The 15,655-nt window shown below is 38.8% G+C and overlaps 1 protein-coding gene across 1 annotated transcript in view; it reads left to right on the top strand.

Annotated features, from left to right (window-relative positions):
- The window catches only part of LOC103185533 (golgin subfamily A member 4), an 80,078-nt gene extending 73,900 nt beyond the window's left edge, over nucleotides 1-6,178 (top strand). The window contains 2 exon segments of the mRNA XM_042332455.1: nucleotides 4,577-4,641; nucleotides 5,668-6,178. Of these exon segments, the coding sequence (XP_042188389.1) occupies nucleotides 4,577-4,606 (30 nt within the window). The 3' untranslated portion in view covers nucleotides 4,607-4,641; nucleotides 5,668-6,178.
- Nucleotides 6,179-15,655: the final 9,477 nt, after the last annotated feature.

Below are 15,655 nucleotides of genomic sequence, written 5' to 3'. Positions count from 1 at the left end.
AGACTCAAATTAATACAACTGATGGAAATATTTTTGTGCAAAATTTGAGTTATTGGAATAGGTCTAAATAAATTACAGATGCCACAAAACATGCCCTTGTTTTCAGAAAGACGAGGATTCAAACTCAGTAACACTGTTGTCCAAGTACTGTTTAATTCTGCATGTTTCAAAGTTTCTTATACAACAATATACATTTCTATATATATATATATGTTTCATATGATTCTTTAATATAAAAGAGTATCAGATCATGCGGATAATTAAAAATGAAGTGAATATTGTGTAGGCATATGATATAGCTTGTTATAAACATACCAAATAGTTGATTATCTGTACTATTTGAGATAATGGCTGATAAGCAAACCGTGTGGATAATTGGTCATTACATAAAACACATTGGTACAATGTTAAAATACCCATGGAGTCGCATGTATCTTACCCTCGTGCTTGCGTTTGTCACCTCCCGCTTTGATTACTCAAACTCACTCCTCGCTGGCCTCCCCAGCTCCACTATTCAAAAGATCCAGCTCATTTAGAACTCTGCCGCTCGCATACTGACCTGGACCAAACTCTGTACCCACATCTCGCCAGTTCTGGCCAGGCTCCACTGGCTCCCCATCACTGAGTGGATCAACTTCAAGATCCTCATACTCGTATTCAAATCCCTTCACTCTCTGGCACCTCCCAACATCTCCGACCTCCTCACTTCCCAATCCACCACCCGGCAGCTCTGCTCACCTGGCACCAGCCTCCTGCTTGTCCCTCGCACCCTCCGCTCGACCATTGGAGGTCGCGCTTTCAGCCACTAAGCTCTGAAACTCTGGAACACTCTCCCTCAATCCCTCCGCCTTGTCCCCTCTCTCCCCTTTTTGAAGTCCCACCTGAAAACATTCCTTTTTAACCTTGTTTACGGTCACTTCCCCCCCAGCTCAGACTCAGGCCTTGCCACTGTTAAGCGCTCTGAGGTGCTACCCTGCATAGAGGGCACTATATAAGTGGAAGTTATTGTTGTTATATCTTCGGCTTGGTACCACACCAGGACAGTGCTTTATTCTCATTATTTGTTTGTGTCTCCCTGAATCTGTCTATTCTTTTGCTAGTATTCACATCTGAGCCTGGTGTAGTTAAGTGGACGGATGGATAACATAGACAATAGAATTCTTATCTGCATTTGTTGAACCTATTTGCTTTTCTTGTGCATTATTAAACTGCTTTTAAAAATTGCCACATTTTAAATTTGGAAAGTTAGAAGATTTTTTTTTGCATTTGGGATCAATTTGATATCTTCAAAATAAATGTGTGTCCAATTCTATTATAAAGAATTAAAAGTTGCTTTCATAAAAATGTTTAAAGTTGCAGCCTAATTTAAAAATGATGAATTGAAATTTATCACAAACAGACTTTCATCTCATGCTACTATACTGTGGTAAATGTTGTCCACAAAGTATAGTTTATCAACTTTACAGTATATCCTGTGAAGCGCTTTGAGATGTCTCACCAACATGATAAGGCCTTATATCAAATGAAAGGATTATTTTTAGGACTTTAATCCATACTTTTTTGAACAAGCAGGGTGGCATTGGGGATATGTGGCTAACCATTGTGTCTTTCTGGAAGGCACTTGTGTAATGGTTGCTGTGGGCAGGTTGTGATGTGTAACACTGAGATCTGTATAACTTTCTATGAAAGCTTAATTTGTTACTGCTACCTTTTGAAAGGTCAAACTTACAGGGAAACTTGCATAGATACCACCCCACAAGTCAACCAACAAATCAGAAAAACACACCCTTCTTCGATGATTAAATACAATATCACAAGCTGGATTTTGTTTTACAACAAACACACAGCATGATTCAGAAAACTTGGCAGAAAGCTTAATAGCAGACTTTGAATTGACTTTTTTTTAAATGCTATAAATTTCCTTGTTTAAAAATTCAAATAGTTTAATCTGGTGAGTCATTAGAAGCCATCCATTAAAATGGAGAGAATTTATATCTTATAAACAGTTGCTGTTCAGAAAGGTATTCTGTTTACAAAAATAGAAAGGCCTTCAGACCTATTTACCATGCTGCCTGAAACATTTAATGTCCCATTATATCAACGTGTGATGTTAGATCTGAGTGGGTTTTAAAATTTATTCTGTGGAGATGTAAAATGGTTGCTATTTTCTATTAAAACCTAAGTTGGAACGGTTACTTAACTAAAACCTGTTAAATATTGGCAGGAGATGTTTAACCAAGGAATGCTTTCTCCTCTAATATTTAACAACTCCTAATATTTTACCGCTGAAATACAATCTTATTTTAGTAAAGTACCAGAAAACATTACCAAATCCATCAGTGGGTGTTCAGTGCTTCACTGAACTCATTAATGGGTACCTGGTGCTTTCACTGAACCCTTCACAAGTCCATTCTTCATGTGTGAACCTAAATGATGAAGCGCTCCAAAAAATGCATGGTTTTGTCGATGAATGACCATGGAGGGCATTACAGCTGAGTGCAATCTTGTCCCTGTTCAATGTTAACCCTCTTACATTTTCCAACACCACATGATGATTGAGGAGTGAGGGAAGTATGGAGCCAGCCCTGATTTTCTTATATATCCTCCTAACCAGAACCACTAGGCCAATTTTAGCACCCCTCCTGCTACCCCTTCTGCAACTGACTGACTCAGCAGAGTCCAGGGATTGAACCTGCAATTTCCCACGTCTGTAAGGCTCTTTATGGAATGGCTTCACCAGCTGAGCAGTCAGAGTGTTTGTTACACATTTCATGTTCATACAGAGCACGTACGTAGATTTTACCACATTTTGAAATTACCGAGTTATTTTCATTACACTTCTTAATTCAGCATCCGTACTGGACTAATGTGAATTTTCCTACTAACCGCATAGCTTTTCCAAATAAGACTGACGATTTACAGATCATTTTAACGTTAAGTTTCATTTGTTTTTGTTTTGCTTTCTTAAGCGTTTCGCCCACAAATATACAGTCAATTCACTTTACAGTCTATTCTGTGAAGCTCTTTGAGACGTCTACAAGACATGAAAAGCCCTACATCAAATGCAAGGATTATTATTATTTCCACTCAGAACTTGATTTAGATTACCCATACACAGACTTTCATCCTCACACACCCAGAGATGAAAGGGCATTGTGCTAACCCACTATACACCAGGTCCAACTTGACAAACAAATATAAGTGAATACGTTCACTATTAAAACTGTTATGATGCATGACCAACCAATTCAATCATAATAACAATGAAGGTGCTTGAAAATAGTCAGGGCAGTGCTTTCTGTTCATAATACTCACATTTCTCCTTTCTTTAATATAGAGATATAGATATAAGGTTATGTAACACCTGGTTTCCAGGTTAGGGTTAGCTTCTTGGAGACGGGGGTTTCATATTTCATCAGCCTTGAGAGTTGCATGACTTCACTGGGAGCATGTGTTTCAGAGCAGCCTTTTGAGTTAGCAACATTAAAAAAAATTAAAATTACATTTGAAAATCTTAGACGATGGATCGGCAGTAATAATATTTTGTGCTTTGGAGTGCAGAGCAGTTAATAAAATTAAACTATTTTTAAATCTTCAGAATGTTTGATAAACTTCCCATTGCAATCAATATATTGAGAGATGTACCAATACGTTGAAAGATGCACATAACCAATCTGTTGCACGGTTATAACAATTGGCTACGTTAACACTGTGAGGAGCAAATTAGAATGAGAACAAGATCTTATGCAGCATCAATTTGAAATCTTTAGAGGGAGATGAGAGATGCTTGGGAATAAACAATATTAAGGACTTAGTGCAAGGCTCGGAAATAAAATTAAATGATCTGCTTGATCTAATAAAATGTGGATCCGTCATCACATGCTGAATGGCCTCCTCAAGTCACTCTGGATGAATGCTCCATTTTAAAAAAAAGCTCAATTGCTTAACATCCATTTTGTTTCATAACACTTAGCATATAATAGTTTGGTTGACTGGCTTTTCAGAGAAAATTTGATGTTCATAAATAAATGGTAACTTCAAGAATGACTAAATCACCTCGTAGAATATCATGCTTGGCCCTATTAGGGGTTAGTAAACCAGCATTCAGGTCAATCCAAAACAAGCTGAGCCACTGTAACAAGTGGAATTAGGAGACAAAATCTGTTTTTTAATTCACATTTTTATCACTTCATTTTTTTTTACATTAAACCAGTTAAATGTCCAGCAGTGTGAAGTGTTTGGACTAGTCATTGAATATTTAGAACCTTATTTTACATTGGCTGAGAGGTAATGCACCCTCCACCATGCTACATTTTTTTAAAAGTAAATAGAGCATGTTCAGCGAACTAGTTTGAGCTGTGTAGCCGCCTGTTTGCAATTCAGACCATTTACCCCTTTTTTTGGCAAGGTTAGATGCTGGTTTAATAAACCTTAAGATTCTTCATATGTGAATATAATGCCTCTCTGGTTGCTTTAGATTGCTTTTAGTTTTATCACATGCATTTTCTATGGAATTGTGTGTATATTTTGCTTATCTAATCAAATCAATTTGCTAATTTCCCTCTTGGCTCTGTAGTATGCGTCATCTCACTCTGGTATCTTCTGAGAGTTGGCTGGTGGTGTAGTCACTTTAGCATGTGGGTGAGTGATGTCTTTTGTTCGTCTGTAGTTTTTGTGCTTTTTAAATTTGTTATTAAATTGTTCCATTAACCGATTAATCCTGCTAAATGTCATATCGCCACTCTAACTCTTGCATTTCATTGTCTAACAGTGGGAGTGTTGTGCTTCATCAGCTAACAGTGACACTGCTAAAGAGCAGGCCATTTCATACTGCTCAATGGGCTTATTCTGTTCCTTTCTATTAAAATATTCCATAGCCCATATATAGTTTTCACTGTATAGATTTTATTAATTCCATTTTATCTCCTGAGTGAGGTCAAGAAAATGACGGGGTATAAAATGCAGAATTTCTGAAGGAATTCCTTAATAGAAGTTCCACAAATAGAAACTCCTTCCAGTAACTATAATATATCACACAAACCCATGGGAACTCTAATCCAGTGGATCTATTTACAGAGCAAAATTTCCTGCAGGTTGTCAGGAATTCTAAACCCGTGTTCCAGAGTCCAATATGTAATCATGCTTCCTATTGTTTCAACCAAAATAGTTAAATTACCAATACCTCTTTAATGAGGTTCAGCATATTTATTTTTATTTAAGTACCTGTTAAAGAAATATCTCAAATGGTTGACGCAAATAAACCACTTTAAAATAATCACCAGTAGGATGATAAAACCTAGTAGAATTATAAAACATACTAACTGTACTGTTTGGACATAACAAAAAAACTGTTAGGAACTAGGATCTGTGATTTTAGTGAGGACATTTCAGCCTCTGGTTATACTACCATTAGAACATTGTGTTGATGTATGAACTTCAACACTTCATTGAATTACTCGTAATGGAACTGTTGCACAACGTTTTCTGGAAATGTGCAATGTTATGGTGTAATCAGAAACCTTTTACTAAGCTTTTGTTTAACGTTAACCGTTAGTCATGTTGATTAAATTAGCAAGATCACTTAATTATATTGGAAAGTATTTCCACATTAAGTTCTGTGAAATAAAAATTTCTAACATTTCAAGACTTTTTTCCTTTTTTTTTCAGACTTGGCTGGTTTAATCGACAAATTTCTAAAAAAAAAATCGAACTGATCCTTAATAATGCTGCTTGGATGTTATTTATCTCATTGCCGAGAGTGGGGAGAAGGGAAGTACTGTTGTCAAGATGTTTCTAAGGCCTTTTACTGTGATTTGTACACAATCTGAAATGGAAATAATATTCTGATCTTAACTAGTAGATTGTTAAATGGCACTAGGATAAATTGTGCAATAAATTTCTTGAATGGAATATCGGCTGTTAATGAACACTGTTAATCTTTAACTGGAATGCTTCTTTCTGTATAGCTTGACTTTTTTTTCCCTCCAACGTCATATCTTTGAAGCTTCGGCCTCTAACACTGAATCGCAGTACCTCGTTTGTTTACTATAGCTTTTGTACTTATATTTTGAAAAGACACTACTGTAAATTGTAAATACGATTCATAATCTCTACAGTAAGCAGAACTGTAACTCGCAACATTCACCTGGAGGAGTGAAATAAAAATTTATTTACTGTATTACCACGGTGTCTGTATTTTACTAGCCTATTTGTCTATAAATGTATTTGAGAGACCTCCCTGTGTGGTATTTTCTAACCACTTTCAATAGCAGTATTGCCCTTCCTTAGATTTGATAATCTCACATGGGACATTTCCTCCAAATGTGAAGTTTAGAAGCTTTAAAATAACTTGCCAGTAAATCTTGATGTCCAGTCTAGTTTCCTGTGTTGGGTTTTCAAGTGTTCTGGGAAGCTGTCTCACATGAAGCGCACTATATAAAAACAAGTTGTTGTTGTCAATATAGTGGCTTGTGAGTTGAAACAATTGTTTAGTTACTGTACTATTTTAAATTCTACAGCCCATTCATCTTGGCTTTTTTTTGGTCAGCCAGGCGCCTGACACATTTGGAAACCCATCACCATACTTAAAGAGTATGTAAACCAAACAGAGTTTTGTGCATCTGACCTATAATTGCAAATACTAGACCTGGAGTCCTGTAGCTCAGTGGTTGGAGCACTCGCTTTGCAAGCAAGAGACCTGAGTTCAATTCCAGGCAGGTCAGGGCGAAACCTTGGGCAAGTTTCCTTACTCCACACGCCTAATAATAATCGCTCCAAAACTAAAAACAATAATAAATTGGTCATTTTCAATCTACGACTGTTTGTGGGACATTGCTGTGCGCAATTGGCTGCCGCGTTTGCCCACAAATATACAGTCAATTCACTTTACAGTGTGTTCTGTGAAGCGCTTTGGGACGTCCTCCCTACGTGAAAAGCGCAATGTCAAATGCAAGGATTATTATTATTATATTATTATATTATTTGTTGGAATGGATGTGCACTCTCTCCCTGCGGGGAAGCATCCTGCTTACCCAATGCGGAAAGTATTAGGCACAGGCTGGCAAGGACCAAAGATTGGGGACCCCAAAGTGTGCATTAGGGTACTGTTAAAGAAGAGAAATAGCTTGCTGTTCAGAGCACTGTCTGGCAAGCTTTCTCACCCCTTATTTAGTTATGACCACTCTAGCCATTAACGGCTTTGGTTTGTAGAGTTTGCAGGAGCTGAGTGGGAAGAGTCCCTGTCCCCAGTGACTGGTCTGCCCTTCCAAGTCCTGCCAATGAGCCAGGCTGGCTGTGCTGTTATCATTGGGTGCCCTGAAGTAATGTGGTCCTGTCTGGCTGAAGAACTGGATACCTAGACTGCCAGAGGGTTGGCTCGATTCCAACATTCCATTGTCAAACATGTCATCTTCAGATGAACAAGAGAATTTCCGTACCTCTGAAGATCATATTGGAATTTTACTCTGAAATAAGACCAACACTTTTTCACCATAAAGTTGTGGTGGGTGGGGAGAGGGGAGTTTCAATTAACTCTCAAGAGTTCAAAAGTCACACTTCGACTGAGAATATTGCTTGTGTCTTGCGGTATTGTGTTTCTAAGACTGAATCTTTCTGTGAGGCCAAATAGCTCCTCCTGTTTAAGATAGATAAATCAGGTTGAAAAGCATGAAGCATTTCCTCTCTATAGGAAATGGGCCGTTGTTTAATCTTGCTGTACGCTTCCGGTGGTAAATTTCTCCTGGAGCTGATTGAGGAATAATCATCCTGCAAAGTGGTGATATACTGAGCAGCATGGTTTCAAATTGCACATCTCCAGAGTTTCTAAGACTAAAGTACCTCAGGAGGGGAAAATATTGAGCATTTTTTGTCGTTAGCCAGCAAAATGTTTTTGCAATAATCTTTGTAGAAATGTAATGTACTCTGCAGCAGTGTGCCGTTAAATTATCAAAATCTCCACACACTCAAAGAATACCTACAAATACACTACACTTTACAATGTATATTGTAAAGCTCTTTGAGATGGCCTCCCGATGTGATACCTCCAAATTAAACACAATGTTTATTGAACAGGATTTTAGCCAGCTTTATAATCCAATGAAATGTTGATCCTTTTGATGTGTTTTTAACATGCACTAGCAAGCTTCAGAAGTTATATCTGATGAGGTGGCAGTACAGTATGACATCACTTTGTAAAGAGATGTAAATTATATAAGTTGTGTCATTTCTCCTCAAAACTGCCAGAAATCCTCAATGATCTGAACTTGGGAGTTCAGTTTTAATGGTTTACAACCTAATCTGCCACAAATATTTGACTAAAGTTTACACAAGCTTCTTAATAAATACTTTTACCCTGCATGTAAACAGAGGAGGTTACTTAAGGGTCTAATTGAAAGATTTGTAATAGGATTTGCACGTATTGAATCTTTGAATGCATCTGGGTAGCTAACACATGAGAAACCATATCCAAATCAGTCTGAGTTACACATATGCATACCACCTACGCATGAAAATTGCCCTATGTCTGAATGAACTCTCTCTCCCTAGAGGAACACACGCAACTTATTTAATTTCAGAATACATTAGAATACATTTCATTGGATTATCAAGAACACATTAAGTGCAGAGAGCCAAGGCTTGGCATCTCTAGAGTACGTGTTGCATAGTTTGCCATTAAGAGCAGTCAGTGTCTGGCAAGCATCCCATTACTAGGACCACCTTCCCATTGGGACTTTAGCTTGAGAGTCAACAGGAGCTGAGAATCCCTGACTGGGTCTGCCCTTCCAAGTCCTGCCAGTGGATTATCATCAGCAGTGCCCTGTAATACTACGGACTGACCTGGCTCAGCAACTGAACTACTGAATATTCTTCTCAATGGCCACGTCTCAGAATCTGACTCTTGCACATATTAGCCTGCTGATTAGCAGGAGACTTACTCAACTGAAGAAACTCAGAGTAAAGCTACAAAACTTTTTGTCCAATACTGTGACCCTGAGGCTCATCACATAGCTGCTTCCCAGGTGCAATCAGTGAGAAGGGTGTTGGGAAGGACGGGGTGAGTCTGCAGGGTCGAGTCATTGCAATACATTATTATAAGCTGTTAACGTTTGGTATCTTTAGCTTGTGCCTATTGAGAGATAAGCGCAGTATGTTTTCACTCTAATTCTGACGAAATGTTTCTGTTTATATAATAATACACAATGATGGCTCTCGTCGCATCTGTTTTTACAAGATTGGAATGAATAGAATTCCAGATTGCACCCAAGTGCTTTTCTGATCCTGTATATTAAGGTTACTCCGACTTTAGTGCTAAAACAGTGTTAGGATCTTGCAGGAATTGTCAGTTGACTGCATGGACTTCATGAGAAAGGCAAAGATGAAGATGGTTTGCAAAAGGCAACTCCTTTAATTGTTAACGTTTTCTCTTTTTTGCTGATAAAATATATATCTCTTGTTATTTGTTCTTTAATAGATTTTGTAAGTACTGTAACTTGTTAGGGACAGATTCATAAGCCTTTATTCATAGGCGTTAAGTATATTAAAGACACACAAGCAAAGATTGTCAGACAAATAAGCCAACAGATCAAACTCTGTCACAGGAACAGTTTTTGATCAAGAAAAACTGATCATTGACAGGTGTTGGAAGATGATAGAAAAGGGAGAGACAATCTAGTAGAATTGGAAAAGAAAAGCAAAAAGGAAATGGAAACAATATAAGAGGAACTTGTATAAGAAAGAACTTGTATTCTTTGTATCTTATCATTTCGAAACATCTCAAAGTGCTATTTACTGTCAAGGGTAATCACTTTTCTGTAGTTAAACATAACCATTGCACTGGCAAATTACTGTACTCCATACAATCTGGAAGTCAAAGTGTAAGAAATGATGAAAGAAGCTGGCGGGACAGCACAGTTGAAGAGGGAAAGCGAGAGGCAGGAAGGGGGGTCTCTGAGGTAACAAATCAGGTAGCGAAGATTCTTTAAAGATTAGAGTAAATCAATGGAGACTGGAAAATAAACAACACCGGGTCAAATATGTTCAAGAAGTACGAGATTGACCAAAGCAACAAGAAAGGTTGAAGGTCCCACAAACAATTGTAAGGATGTTACAGATTCTTGAAATAACTCACTAATATATCTCCCATTTCAACCAAGCTCCCCTAACAATTTTTTTTGGTCACACGCCTGACACAGCGAAGCACTTTGAGACGTCTCAAAGACGTGACAAAGCATTATATCAAATGCAAGATTATTATTATGAGGAAACCCATGCACCCCACTTACAAATGGAAATTCCAGAGGTATGTGTTCGTATGGAATGCGCACTCCCTGGAAGGTCGCATCCTGTTTACCTAATTCTGGAAAGTATTAGGCGCAGGTTGGCAAGAGCAAAGTCTCGGAGACCCCAGGGAGTGTGTTGGGGTACTGCTGGAGTCCAACCAGCTAAAACTTCATAACTTACCATTGATATCACTGTCTGGCAAGCTGCTCATCCAGCTAAGACCACCCTACCCATCTGGGCTTTGGCTTGCATGGTTAACAGGAGCTGAGTTAACCCTGCCCCTAGTGACTGGTCTGTTGTTCCAGGTCCTGCCAATGAGCCAGGCTGGCTGTGCTGTCATCAGCAGTGCCCTGGAATCTGCGGACCCACCTGGCTCAGGAACCGGGCTACTGAGACCACCACAGAGGATTGGCTCGATTCCGACATTCCATTGCCAAGCAAGTCACCTTGGAGCCAGTTCAACTCCAAGGAGACTAGTTGTCCCCTAACAACTGGTCTTAGCTTCAATAATAATAATCCTTGCATTTGGTATAGTGCCTTATTACGTTTTCTAGACTTCTCAAAGCGCTTCACAGAATATACTGTAAAGTGAATTGACCATATGTTTTTTGAGCAAAACGTGGCAACCAATTGCACACAGCAGTGTTCCTGGCTCTGGTACCACCTTTGATCCATCCTCGGACATTGAAAGTGAGGCAGAAGACTCCAATTTTGAGAGCCTTAGCAAGGATCCCTCATCCCATCAGTTCCGTAGGATAGAATGAAGCTTGAACAACTATAGAGGGAAATATTCAGAGGTACAAACTATTAAAATGTATTATTTCCAATTCATTACATCTTTGTAATGAATTGGAATGATGATGTGGAATGCAGCAAATACATAGCTTCAAATAACCTGGGCTTATTCCATAAGCAATAAGTTATAAATGGGTTGTTAATTCTCGTTGAATGATGGTATAAATTCTAATAATAATATAGTGCCTTATCACGTCTTTGAGTTGTCTCAAAGTACTTCACAGAATATACTGTAAAGTGAAATGACCATATTTTTTGAGTGAAATGTGGCAGCCGATTGCGTACAGCAGGGTCCCACAAACAGTCGTGGATTAAGTGACCAAATTATTTTTTTTGAAGGAATTATTACCCCGGAAAAGCGATTCGCCGATCAACTGACATCCAGGTTCCTACTCACTGCCAGTTAAACAGAGGCTTGTGGAGTAAGGAAACTTGTCTAACATTTCGCCCTGCCCGGGAATCAAACCCAGGCCTCTTGCTCTTGTGAGGTGAATGGTCTAACCACTGAGTTACAGGACTCCCAACAACTTGCCATTATCCACAGAACAGATTCCTGGACGGACACAATGCAACATTTGGAACATTCCTTCGCCCTTGTTGAAGTTGAAGTTGACATTTGCTAACCTTGGACTACAATCTTAGTGTTCTTCACATCCCCTTTGATCCTCATCCCTCCAATGGCGTTCCTAAAAGAGACTCCACTTTGTCGGTCCTAGCTTGAAATAGGCTTCTCACAGCTCCAAGTTGATTTAATACTTTTACAGCTTCATATCCTAACTCATGCCATCTTTAACTATACAACATTTGGTTGGAGACATGGTTTACAGTGATATCATTTGTATAGTATTCTGCTATTCTGAGACTGCATGTTGGAAGTCTGTCTACATTGCAATATGATTAGATCATTGGTAAAAACTACCCACTGTATTTTGGCAGATTAATTTGCCCAAAAGCATGAGCTTATGCAACTTTTGTTTTCTTTTAACATTGAGAGGCTGTTACATGAAGGACTTGGGCATCAACAACAAATTAGGCAATATGAACAAATCCTTTTATGGTCTGTGTGTGATACAGTCTACTTACTGGCTACATTTCAATGCAATCACTGAGGAAATACTTTAATAAGCTACGTTAGTAATTGTTCTGTCACTGCTATTTTTGAAACATTGCAGTAAATTCTGCAATGAATTAAAATTCACTTAAAGTGCACTGTTTCTTTATACTAGAACATATGAGCTTTTATCACATTACAGATCTTTAAAACAATGAGTGGAATTTGCCATATGTGAAGCGTGCATTAAATGTGGGGCAAAGTGTATTCACCCTTACTGGGAAGTAAACTGTATTCCCATCTCGGGTAATAATCTTTGCAGAGCGCCTATAACATTGAAATATCTCAAAGCGTTTCACAGGGAATTGTTGTCAAGTGACTGTGTGTTTGCAGTCAACACATTTTATTTTTCACAGTTAGAAAAAAATCCATCTTTCAGGAATGAATGTTCATTCATTCACTTGAATTTAATTAAAATATATTTGAGGGAAAAACAACATTAAAGATTATGGGGAAAGAGCACGGGAATGGGATTTGAACAAATAACTCCAGTGGGGGAGCTTGAACCAGTAGACACCAGAGCCAAATAGCCTCTGTCTGTGCTGTAAAAGTTCTCATTCTACATATTTGAGCCTTTGTTTATGCCAAAACTGCATCTTAGCTTCATTTACTTTGTTTGTTGAGGGGAAAAAAAACATTTAGCTCCAGTACAACAAATATTTACACAGATCTTTGAACTGTCCGACTTGCTTGCCAGGCTGAGACACAGCCACTGACACTGATAAAGAGGGCAGTACAGTACTGTACATCTCTCGGTGCATTGGAGTAAGTCATTGATTCACTTCTATGCCAAAATGAAGGTATGCACGTACTGTTGTAAATATAGCTCCTGCTACTCTGCCAATATTTTGCTGAATATGGTATAAAATTAAGAATTGCGAGAGTTTAATACTGCATTTGAAGATTGTTGTGTCTTAGTAACACAAGAAGGTGTAAGAGTCACAATGGCCTTCGTTGTCAAGTGACTCAGATACTGAAGATTACCACACATTATACATGAAAGCAGCTCACAAAATGTGATAATATCTCAGGGGCATAGTTAATATTATTCAGCAATTGCTGCTTGTTGCACTATTTGCTCTATTTGACGTTAGGACAGACACCAGGAAGTCGTGTGTATTTTTTTGTACAGAGGTAATCAACAACTAGAACAGATTACCAGAAAGTAGAGTTGAGGACTGTGGACTATAGAAAAAAAATGCTTGATATGGTAACCGGGAAAATTGTAATGTTAGCATTCTGGGAGGATAGGCTGAAGAGTCTTATTTATTTGAACTTCACATGTTAGGAAATGCTCTGATCAGGTTTCAGATAATTTCAGAATACTTGTGAATCTAATTGAATGTGCTGAATGCATTCTTCAACACATTCGATGCTTTAGAAATGTGATAATCACATATTTCTTATCAAGAAATCTGTTGAGAAATACAGGGAAATAGGCCCTGATATCAAGGTTGTTAGCTCACCAGTTTTGCTGACAAATGTATGAATGTGGACAAGACAGCATCACTCAGTGCACTGTTTGTTTCATTCCTGGTTTGCATTGGATACTACAGCTGTAAACTCCAGCTATGCCATGATGTGCTGGATACAAAAAGGACAGGCGTTTAGGTGACATGATCCAGAATGAGAAGGTGGCTGAAAATGTGGTCAAAAAGACTGGTCTCGAAAAGGTGGGTTTGGAAGGTGGAGAGGGAGGCAGCAGGGGAGGGAAATCCAGAGAGCAAGGTCAGAAGAACTCAGCAAAGATGGCAACGATGTAGCACTCGCATACTGCTACAACAGCGAGTTTAATTTAACCCAGTGACATGTTAGAAGCATGACTGACATTCACTCTGTTCAAGCAACCAACAACAGAACAGTTGCTAAACATGGTTTTATACCCAGAAAACAAGGTGACAGGTTCACATCTTCAGAATGACTTATAGTAGAAATCTCCTGGTACTATTCACAGCCTGATCCCAACAATCCCGATCAAGCCAAAATTTGAAGAACCATGAAGTATTTTGAATTGGAGTGATTCAAAATCTTATAGAGGTTGGCCTTATCATGTTGTTGAGACGTCTCAAAGAAATTCACAGAATACACTGTAAAGTAAATTGACTATATATTTTGTGGGCAAAATGCGGCAGCCAATTGCGCACAGCAGTGTTCATTTGGGACAGTACCTTTCACATTCAACGGACAAAAACAACAAATTACATTTGTATAGCACCAGCATGTCTCTAAACTCTTTACAGGTTATAATAATAATAATAATTCTTGCGTTTGATATAACACCTTATCACATTTTCGAGACGTCTCATAGCGCTTCACAGAATATACTGTAAGATGAATTGACTGTATATTTTGTGGGCGAAATGCGGCAGCCAATTGCGCACAGCAGTGTCCCACAAAACAGTCGTGGATTGAATGGTCAATTTTTTTAAAGGAATTATTACTGCTGGAAAAGCAATCCGCCAATCACGTAACAACCGGTTCTTACTGCTAGGTAAACAGAGATGTGTGGAGTAAGCAAACTTGCCCAATGTTCTGCCTGCCAGAATTGAACCCAGGTCTCTCACTTGTGAGGCAAGTGCTCTAACCACTGAACTGCAAGACTCCAGGGGTTATACTGTTAATTGAAGTGACTGTGTATTTTATGGGTAGTATGATATAGTTCTAAATTGCCTCTCAAACCACACTGCAATGGTTAAGCATGCTGAATCATTTTGATCTTAAGTGCTCGTGACACATGATTTGTGATCAGATACCCAAACCACATGATAGAGCTGCCAAAAACAGACTGTTTCGAATATCAGCACAATAACCGAAGAAGCAGCAACAAAGCTGCAGAATAACTCTGCACGACAGAGTTGCTCATGATAATCCATATGGCACAGTCTTCACTTTGGTCCAAGGCTTTGGTGAGTAAGTGAACAGAGACCCTCTCCCCTCATTGAAAGAGGGAATCTCAGAGCTTCAGGTACCTCAGGCTATTCTGTTCATTTCACAATATTCAGATGTTAAGTAAGGTGTCTCTTTATACTTCTGCCTGTAGTCAGGACTGGGGAATATCTTCTTCAACCATAACGACCCAGCCATTCCCTTCGCTCAGTGAACACCAGGCTGTTTCTTGTCCCCGTCCAATCCACCCTACCATCAGAGGATATGCTTTCAGCCATTCTGCCTCCATTCTCTGGAACTCCATCCCATAGCCCCTCTGCCTCGCCCCTCTGTAGCCTCTCGTTCAAGACCCATCTCAAGAAATATTCTTTACTTTTAGTGCTGTGACACATTATGTACCGGAGCTAAGAGCACAGTGCAGTCTAATTTGCAGGTTGTGTGAACTGTGTAAAATCCTGTGAAGAGTTTTGAAACATTTCGCTGATGTGATAAGGCACTATCTCAAAAGCAAAGATTATTATTATTATCCTTACATTTTTTTGTAGCACCTTTCACATCAGGAGGACGTCCCAAAGCACTTCACAG

Source organism: Callorhinchus milii, unplaced genomic scaffold, assembly GCF_018977255.1.
Source record: "Callorhinchus milii isolate IMCB2004 unplaced genomic scaffold, IMCB_Cmil_1.0 Scaffold2, whole genome shotgun sequence".
NCBI classification, from domain to species: Eukaryota; Metazoa; Chordata; class Chondrichthyes; order Chimaeriformes; family Callorhinchidae; genus Callorhinchus; species Callorhinchus milii.
The sequence above is the reverse complement of the archived record's forward strand: the minus strand, read 5'-3'. Positions and strand labels throughout refer to the sequence as shown.